The 10,042-nt window shown below is 42.0% G+C and overlaps 1 protein-coding gene across 4 annotated transcripts in view; it reads left to right on the forward strand.

Moving 5' to 3' along the window:
* The window catches only part of PWP1 (PWP1 homolog, endonuclein), a 26,154-nt gene that overhangs the window by 2,393 nt on the left and 13,719 nt on the right, over positions 1-10,042 (forward strand). Inside the window, exons 2-6 of one of the 4 annotated variants that reach the window (XM_008055438.1) lie at positions 1,591-1,649; positions 1,783-1,964; positions 5,606-5,691; positions 5,777-5,873; positions 9,395-9,505. In XM_008055438.1, the coding sequence (XP_008053629.1) occupies positions 1,591-1,649; positions 1,783-1,964; positions 5,606-5,691; positions 5,777-5,873; positions 9,395-9,505 (535 nt within the window). The remainder of the gene's footprint in view (positions 1-1,590; positions 1,650-1,782; positions 1,965-5,605; positions 5,692-5,776; positions 5,874-9,394; positions 9,506-10,042) is intronic. The other 3 variants (XM_021711080.1, XM_021711081.1, XM_021711082.1) reach the window with 3 other exon arrangements.

The following is a 10,042-nucleotide window of genomic DNA, read 5'->3' on the forward strand; positions in this document are numbered from 1 at the left end:
AAAAAAAAAAAAAAAAATAGAAAAGATAAAGAAAGAGCCTGTAATTTCTGGAGCTGTCCCACCATGGAAGTCATCCTCAGGAGGATTTGTATATTGCTAGAGACATTTTAGTAGAAACAGGGAGATTGATTGATTCATTATCAGTTATTAAGCATTGCCATCATGAGCCAAGCGCTGAACTATGTGCTTAGATATACAGTGAGCCAGCTTCAGTCTTCAAAGAGTTTACAATTTAGTAGCGATATGGGTGCTTTAAAGGTACTGAAGCATTGCTTAGGTGAGGGAATGTCAGGTTTCTTTTTTTTTTCTTTTCATTTCAAAAGCTCTAAAATAGGAATGACTGCTTTGAAGTAGAGTGACTTCAGTTTTGAACTTAATGTTAGTATAAAGGATGATCAAGTGAGGCCGAGTGTGATGGCTCACGCCTGTAATCCCAGTAATGCTTCATGCCTGTAATCCCAGCACTTTGGGAGGCTGAGGCAGGAAGATCACTTGAGGCCAGGAGTTCAAGACCAGCCTGGGCAACATAGCGAGACCCTGTCTCTACAAAATTTTAAAAATTAGGTGGGCATGGTGGTGTGTGCCTTTAGTTCCAGCTACTTGGGAAGCTGAGGTGGGAGGATTGCTTGAGCCCAGGAGTTCAAGGCTGCAGTGAGCTATGATTACGCCACTGCATTTCAGTGTGGGTGATGGTGTGAGACCCTTTCTCAAAAAAAAAAAAAAAAAAAGGATATCCAAGTGCGATGTGTTATAGGCAGTTGGGGAAATGGACCTGGAGTATAAGATTAGAGAGGGGCATTTGGAGTGATCAGTTTAGAGGTAGTAATTTTCATCTCAAGAATGAATGAACTTGACAAGGACATGAGTCTGATGAGCAAATTCTTGGCAGTGATAACAGGGAAAAGGGCAGAGGAGCAATGTAAGGGGTGGTTTGTTAAGAAATACCCACAGGGAAGCTAGGAGGTGCCCTGGGGGTCAGAGATAATGGGAAGAGAACCAAATGCCGCCGCAGAGCCACACACTACAAAAGTCAGTTTTTTGTTTGTTTTGGTTTTTTTTAAGACAGAGGAAGAGTAGAATGAGCATGATTTTTTTTAACAGTTTTGGGAGGATCTTAATTGTTAGAGTCTGTAAAAACTTCATTTATGCTAAATTTTCAGAGTCTGGATAGATGTTTGATTCTTTTTTTTTTAATTCTCACTCCATCGCCCAGGCTGAAGTGCAGTGGCACACTCACGGCCACCCCAGCGTCGACCTGCTGGGCTCTGGTGATCTGTCTGCCTTCCGGCTACCTGGAGCTACAGGTGCACACTACCACACCCAGCTAATGTTTTATTTATTGTTGAGATGAGGTCTCGCCAAGTTGCCCGGGCTGATCTAAACCCATGGGCTTAGGTAATCCACTCGCCTTGGCCTCCCAAAGTACTAGGATTACAGGCTGAGCCACCAAACCTGGCCAGATGTTTCATTCTTAGCTAGATAATAGCATTTGAAGTTATATTTAACATTTGTGTGCAAACTTATTTTGAATTCAAAGACTTCTGATGTTTTCCCTAAATATATTGTAATGAAGTGTTTGTTCTCTTATAGGTAGAGCTAAGTAAAGAAGAAGTAAAGCGTCTCATTGCTGATGCCAAGGAAAAACTGCAGTAAGTTTGTTCATGTTGATGTCTGAGTAAAGTCCAGATGAAATGTGTATCTTAAATAATGGAGACCAGGTGGTCTTGTTATTGGCGGGTGCCATTGGGTGATTCCTTTTTCTCTTTGTGTTCATCGTCATAGAGAAGAAGGTGGCAGCGATGAAGAGGAGACAGGCAGTCCTTCAGAAGATGGCATGCAGAGTGCACGCACCCAAGCACGACCCAGAGACCTCCTGGGGGATGGTGACCCAGAGGATGACAGGACGCTGGATGACGATGAGCTGGCCGAGTACAACCTCGATAAATATGATGATGAGGACCCAGGTGAGAATCATTCACTTCTACCGGTTTGTCATAATAAGCTCAGGGCATTAGGTCATGCTCACTGTGTTCCAGAGCTCTACCTTGAGGTTTTGTCCCTGACAACAGTCAATCTGCTTCAGGTCTTGGACAGAGAACATGCTTCCTAAACTAGTTTAGAAGATAAGCGCTAACTCACTAATCTAACTTGTAAAACTAAGATCTTTAAAAAAAATTAGTATTGGGGTCCAGTCTCTCTGTCTGTCTCTCTCCCCCCCCCCATTGCGATGCCGTCTCCACCTTTGGGGTACCCTGAATCCGGCTGAAGCTGGACTCCGGCAACAGCACCTACCTTTGAGACCTTGCTGGCATCCTGGGCCCTGCCGCAGGACTGTTAGGACTCACTGGTTCCTCCTATTCCCTTTAAAACTGCCCCCATGCCTCAAAAACACTTTCCCACCCCATCTCCATTAAAAAAATAGTATTGTATATTTCACTGCATGTATCCAGTATAATAATCTGTAACCCATTTGTGTTCTTGTATGCAATTATAGTGTACTTGAAATTCTGTCCATATACCTTTTTCCTCAACAGCAATCACTTTTTACAGAATACAGTATTTCCCGCTTATCTATAGCTTTGCTTTCCATGGTTTCAGTTGGCTCTCTAGGATTTGCTTTGAAAAAACTCCAGAGATGACATGAGAAGGAAAGTAGAAAAATAACACAGAAAATATTGTTAGTTGGCAAAGCTAGGTGATACAGGGTTCATCATGCCCGCTCTACTTTTGTTCACGTTTGAACATTTCCATAATACAAAGTTAAAACTCAGGCACATATGGGTTGATGGTGAACCCAGGAGGGTATCCAGAAGATCAGTTAGTGTTGCTGGAAAGTTTGAAGAACAGGTCTTGGAGACGTGGTCCATGTCAGGCACAGGAAGATCAGTAAATAATGGATGGTAAGGAGAAATGAGGAAGTAGTTCTGGGTGGAGGTGGAATTGACCAAAGCTGTTAGGGTGAAAATTAGCAGATTGGACCTGGATACCTCAAATGGGATATGTTTGAGTACCGTAGATAACATGAAGGTAGAAATGAACCAAACAAGAGGAAGATATAGGAAGCCCTTAGTGTCAAAGCAGTGTTGAGCTTGACCTGATGTATATGATGAGGGGAGGGAACATTCTGGGCAAAAGCCCACAGTAGGGGAGGTGCTGGGCAAGTTGATCTTTGTGGGTGAAGCAGGAGTGGGTGGGTGGGAGCTGGTACACAGTCTTTCTAAAGTTGGGCCCCAGTGAACTTAGAATATCAGACTCAGGAATCTCTGTGTTCCTTCCGCAGGGAACTCATTAAAGGTTTTTGAGCAAGGATACATGAGGTTGGACGTGGATTTGAGGAATTTCACTCAGGCGGCAGTGGAGAATGGGCTGGAGATAAGGTGAACCGCTCCTTGGAGGAGTGGGGTCTTGAGATACATTAGGCCAGAAGCAATGAGGGCCTGCCTTAGGGCTCTGGGAAGGAGGGAGAAAACATGGAAGAAAGAGTGTGCTTGAGTAGCTGGGGCTTTTGCATGTTCTTCAGAGATGAACTTTCTTCTAGAACTGGTACCCCTAGATTCTGTCTAAATATCACTGGTGGACCTTTTTTCCTCTAGGCAAGAAGTAGCCCTGATTTTTTTTCATTTCCATCTGTGTCGAATTTTATTGCCGTTTTTCCGTCGAGATGTTCACCCTCCTTGTTCCTTATTCCCCTGGCCGTTTGTCTTGTGTGTAACCGCTAGTCTCATTGGTCTTTATCTGCAAGACTGAAAAAGGAAGTTTTGCCTCCAGGTGCGAGTGGCACACAGCTGGTGAAAGATGGTACCGAGGTTTGGGCACTTTGGCTCTAAAGCCTCGTTGTTTTCAGTGTACTTCACTAGATGCCTCCCAGCAGTGATAGTTTTTTTTTTCCTTAGACTCTGAGTTGTGGGCCCCAGCATTGTGAGGGATGGGAGTACAGAGAAAGGAGGAGCCAGCCCAGCCTGGAAAGATGGCATTCAGGAGCAGCTCTTTCTCGTGCAGTAGAAATTCCCTGTCTTGGCCGGGTACAGTGGCTCACGCCTATAATCCCAGCACTTTGGGAGGCCGAGGTGAGAGGATTGCCTGAGTCCACGGGGTTGAGACCAGCCTGGGCAACTTGGTGAGACCTCATCTCTCTACAGTAAATCAAGAAAAATTAGCTGGGCGTGGTAGCACATGCCTGTGGTTCCAGCTACTTGGAAGGGTGAGGCAGAAGGATTGCCTGAGCCCAGCAGGTTGAGGCTGCAGTGGCCGTGAGTGTGCCACTGCACTCCAGCCTTGGTGACAGAGTGAGACTCTGACTCAAAAAAAAAAAAGAAAGAAAAGAGAAATCCCCCGTCTTGTTACCATATGAGATGCTGTAAGACCCATGGGTCCTGCCTCCTTAAAGTAGCTTCCTCTAACAATTCAGTGTATCTTTCTTTTCCTGAGTTTTATGTTAATCTTAGCCTACTTTGTATCACTTTTGTAGATGTGCTATAAAAGAATAATCCCATTTCAAGTAAGTTTAGTGAAAAAGGCATATGGTATTTCTGTTTCTAGATTCCTAAGGCATATTAGCCTGTCAGCTGTTCTGAGAGCACATGCAGTAAAGCAACCTGGTTAACTTTATGAAACCTCTCATCTCTCAATTTTATTTGACCTGCAACCCTTATTTATGATTTCAGCATTTCCTGGTCGTTGTTTCCAGATCCTCAAGGCTACCTCCCTATAGCATCTTCAACCATAATTGCAAGGAGCAAGCTAGAGAATCTGAAAAGAATGCTCATATTTTCTAAGGAGGTTTAATTCTCTGATTTAATTTCTTTATTGGAAGATTGAATTTCAAGGCAATCAGAAATGCTTTCTAAGCTGGGCGCAGTGGTTTACACCTGTAATCCCAGCACTTAGGGAGGCAGAGACAAGAGGATTGCCTGAGCCAAGAGGTTCAAGACCAGCCTGGACAATTTGGCAAGACCTTATCTCTACAATAAATTTTTAAAAATTAGCCAGGAGCAGTGACACATACCTGTAGTTCCAGCTACTTGGAAGGGTGAGACGAAAGGATTGCTTGAGCCCAATAGGTCAAGGCTGCAGTAGCCATGAGCATGCCACGGCACTCCAGCCTGGGCAACAGAGAGAGACTCCGACTCAAAGCAAAAAGAAAAAACAAAGAGAAATGCTTCCCAAAGGTTAAATATAAATGGCTTTTAAATTATTGCTATGGCCAGGCTCTGTGACTCAGCCTGTAATCCCAGCACTTTGGGAGGCCGAGGCGAGAGGATTGCCTGAGCCTGTGGGTTCAAGACCCACCTGCGCAACTTGGTGAGACCGCCTCTCTACAATAAATAAAAAATTAGCCAGGTGTGGTAGCGCACGCCTGTAGTTCTGGCTACTTGGAAGGCTGAGGCGGAAGGATTGCAGGAGCTCAGCAGGTCGAGACTGTGGTGACCAGGAGCATGCCACTGCCCTCCAGCCTGGGTGACAGAGTGAGACTCCAACTCTAAATAAATAAATACCTAAATAAATTCTTGCTTATGATGATAGTTTCCCAGCTATGAATGATCCAGAGTTTGTTTGTTATTGTCAAGATGACTATTGTATTCATTCAATCTATGAATTCTTACAGATGCGGAGACTCTTGGTGAATCTCTCTTGGGTCTTACAGTCTATGGGAGTAATGATCAAGATCCTTACGTTACTCTGAAAGACACGGTAAATATTTACATCATTTTTGAGTGTTTGAGAAACCTTACTGGATATCTGCTTCTAGCCAATGCCTTTTTTTCTCTCCACATAGGAACAGTATGAACGTGAAGATTTCTTGATTAAGCCCGGTGACAATCTCATAGTTTGTGGCCGAGCTGAACAGGACCAGTGCAACTTAGAAGTGCATGGTAAGTTAAATTAGTCCCTTACTAAAAGATGTTATAAGTGATATTAAATTAATAACTGTAATGACCACTGTTAAGAAACTTTAGGTGCCAGATCCTGCTGTACATCATTTAAGTAGGTTACATCATTCAATTCTACACGGCCTGCCAGTTTCCTTGTTATTGTCCTCGGCGTGTGTGGTCTGATATATTACCTGGGTGCCTGACTTTTTTAATGGAAATAAGTCCCCTGAAAATTTTTGGCAGGGCTTTTTAACTACTTTTATTTAAGCATGTTTGCCAATTTTTCACTCCCTTCCCACATCCCACTGTAGAAAACCTGGAAACAATATGTATGAAAATACAAGGAAAGTATATAATCCTGTTACCCTGAGGTCATAACTCTCCGTTCTGTTTCTCTAAGTCTTTTTTTCCTGGCCAATGTTTCTTCATGTAGATTATACTGGACAAACTGGTTCTTACGTTGCTTTTTTATAGTTATCTCAGATAATTCTCCTTTGCAAAACATTTTATTTTCTTCATAATTCATCACAGAGGACCACTTTTCTCTTTCGGAAGCAAAACCTTTCCCACTTCAGGGAATGGTTGCGCTAAAGCCAAAGGTGAAGCTTTGCCATTATCTGAAGTAGGCATGGAAATAGGAATTTTTGAATAGTAAGTTAACAAACATTTGTTGAGTGACTTGTCTCGCTTTGGTATCTTTTATGTAAAACCTTTTAATTTTTATATGCTAAGAATAGCTCTCCAAAATGCCTAGACTCTCTGCCTGCAGATTTTCCCTTGTGTCTTTCTCTCTCTTCTCTGCGCACTTTTCTTCAGGCAAATCCATTCCTGCCCAGATACTCCCCTCTCCCAGCAATCTTTTATCTGTCTTGAAACTTTGAAGATTTAGAAGATTATTAGGTTGATGAGGTCTTTTGTTATAGGTAACAGTTGCACAGTTTGAAAATGTAGAGCCTTTAGACCTAGTGTTTGTTGGCATCTTCTAGGGTGCTTCATCACTGGTTCCACTGATTAGCTTGGATTTCTATAACTTTAGAATCATTAAGGCTACCTGTGGAAAGTCTACGGATTAGGCCCATTTTATTCCATGGCTCATTATGATCTTTTTATGAAATCTTTCTTGGCTAGGCAAGTGGCTAATACCTACAATCCCAGCACTTTGGGAGGCTGAGGAAGGAGGATCACTTGAGACTAGGAATTTGAAACCACCCTGGGTAACATAGTGAGACTGTCTGAAATGTTTTTGTTTTTGTTTTTTAATTAAAAAAAGAAAACTTTCTTTAAAAGCCTTCAATAGCAGACTGTTTAATTTGAAGTTATTCTAACTTTAAGATCTTAGAACTTTTACATACTTCAAATGAAAGTCATTTGAGCGATTTGCTTTATATCAATTCTAACTTCAAAAAATTGAAACCCTGTTGCAGTTTTTTATGCTTATTGATTCTTCAGGAATTCTCTTCTGAGAACTTATAGTCATGCCTTTGAACTCAACAAAGATCAGAGAGAAGTTGAGGCTGGGCATGGTGGCTCACGCCTGTGATTCCAACACTTTGGAAAGCTGAGCCAGGAGGATTGCTTGAGCCCACAAGTTTGATACCAGTCTGGGCAACATAGCTAGACTTTGTAAAAAAGAAATCAAAAAATTAGCCAGGCATATTGGTGTACACCTATAGTCCCAGCTACCCCGGAGACAGACAGGATCGCCTGAGCCCAGGAGGTCAAGGCTGTGGTGAGCTGTGATTGTGCCACTGCACTCCAGCCTGGGTAACAGAGTGAGACCCTGACTCAAAAAAAAAAAAAAAAGAGAGAGAGGAGTCGAGAAAGACATTAAATAAAGCAATTGTATTTTCATTTCCTTCTAAGTTTAGGTCATTTATAGATACACTTTAGTATTGGGGCTTTGAGGGAGTCTCCTGATTGTCTAGCATATCTATTCAAGAATAACTTCAAAATTGTATGCTAAAACTGATCTGAATATTTATCTCACATTAGGTTAAAAGAAGAGAATGTTTTAAAGTGCCATCACTACTTTTATTTAGAATGTAAGCTGAGTACCCTGAACATGGTTGAACTTTTTGCAGGACCACAGTCTAATCATTTTGAACATGTATTCTCATCACAGAATGCGATAGAGCATTACACAGAATATGCTGATCCCAGGATCTATCTCAGAAGCAGAGGTCTGAGGATTAAAAAGAGAATCCTTAGTTTATTCTATAATTTACTTCTTTCTTAATAAAGTATATGGGGAGGTGGATTCCGATTATTGGGCTCGATTTTACCAGTTTCACTATATAATTTGTAGAAGACTTCTGAGTTCTTGATTTTAACAATGATTTTACTCCTTAACATTATAACATGAATGTTAAAGAGCAAATTCTATTAGATGACATAATCCAAAAGGGTGTCCTGAAGAGCTTTGTTTATATTGTTGGCCTTTATGAACTACTTTTTTTTTTTACGAGATGGGATCTCATTCTGTTGCCCAGGTTGGAGTACAGTAGCATGATCATAGCTCACTGCATCCTCAAATTCCTGGCTCAAGTAATCCTCCCACCTCAACCTTCCAAATATTTGGAACTACTGGCATGCACCACTACTAAATTTTATGCAAATTTTTTTTGTAGAAATAAGATCTCACTGTTACTCAGGTTGGTCTTGAACTCCTGGCCTCAAGCAATCCTCCTGGTCCTTGCAAAGCTCTGGGATTATAGGCATGAGCTACCATGCTCAGTCAACATTATAACTGTGAAGTTAAGGAGCTAATTTTGTTTGTTGCCATATTCCAAATGGGTAACCTCAAGAACTTTCTCTGTATTATTGCTCTGCAGAAATTTTTGTTGTTGTTCAGTAGGAGTCTCACTATCACCGAGGCTGGAGTGCAATGGCATGCTAATGGCCACCACAGCCTCAACCTGCTGGGCTTAGGCGATCCTTCCACCTCAGCCTTCAGTAAACTGGAACCACAGGTGTGCACCACCACAGCTAATTTTTTTTATTTATTGTAGAGACGTAGTCTCACCAAGTTCCCCAGGCTTGTCTTGAGCCCCTGAGCTCAGGCAGTCCTCTCACCTCCACTTCCCAAAGTGCTGGGTACAGGTGTGAGCCACTGCACCCAGCTTTTTTTTTTTTAATATTAAAGGAGAGTAATTTTTGACAAGCATTCAGATTTCCAGATGTGAATTATTTTTGTCTCTAGTACTGTTTTTTGTTTGTTCTTTTTGACTTAGGAGCGTTTGCTTTCTATGAGTGAACTAGAAGACAGGAACATTTACCTGGAAGTGTGCGGGTGGAGGGTCTGTCAGTGTTCATGTTCCCCTCTAAGATATGCCACCTGATGGGAATGTGTTAGCAGAATTTCTGCCTAGCATAATGACTTTGGAATCTCCTCTTAATGGTATCAGATGTGTCTCACTTAAGCATTATGGCTCCTGTTAGTTTAATAGAGACTTCTTTTGAGTGGGATGTAATTTCTGATGACTCTTATTCTGATGCAATGTCTCTTTTCCCAATATTTTCAGTTTATAATCAAGAAGAAGACTCTTTCTATGTACATCATGATATACTGTTGTCTGCATATCCTCTGAGTGTGGAATGGCTGAACTTTGATCCTAGCCCAGATGATTCCACTGGTAATTGGAAAACTTAAGATTACTTATTGGTTCTTAGTCTCATGTGTTTTTTCCTAGCTACATAAGTTGTGTAGTCCCTTAAATGTTTTCAGAATTACTGCCAATATTTTATGGAGTCACAGTTGCATAGTTCTTAACACACCGTCACTTAATTGTTTGAGGTATGAATATCTGCAGGCCTTAGACAAGCTGAGCTCCACCATGGGCTGAAGGGCAAGACCTGAAAGCCTTTGGGGCTGTAGAGCTGTTCAAGTCCCACAAAGACCTAGCATAAAATGGCGTGTCGTGTCTGATGTTACCAGCTAGAGCTTAGTGGCATAACTTGTTTTGTTTTATTTTATTTTGTTTTATTTATTTATTTATTTTTGACTTGGAGTCTCACTCCGTCACCCAGACTGGACTGCAGTGGCATGTTCCCAGCCACCGCAGCCTCGACCCGCTGGGCTCCAGCGATCCTTCCGCCTCAGCCTTCCGAGTAGCCGGAATTACAGGCGTGCACTACCATGCCCGGCTAATTTTTTTTATTTATTGTAGAGA

This window comes from Carlito syrichta, unplaced genomic scaffold (genome assembly GCF_000164805.1).
Source record: "Carlito syrichta isolate Samal-C Ts95f unplaced genomic scaffold, Tarsius_syrichta-2.0.1 Scaffold301854, whole genome shotgun sequence".
NCBI classification, from domain to species: domain Eukaryota; kingdom Metazoa; phylum Chordata; class Mammalia; order Primates; family Tarsiidae; genus Carlito; species Carlito syrichta.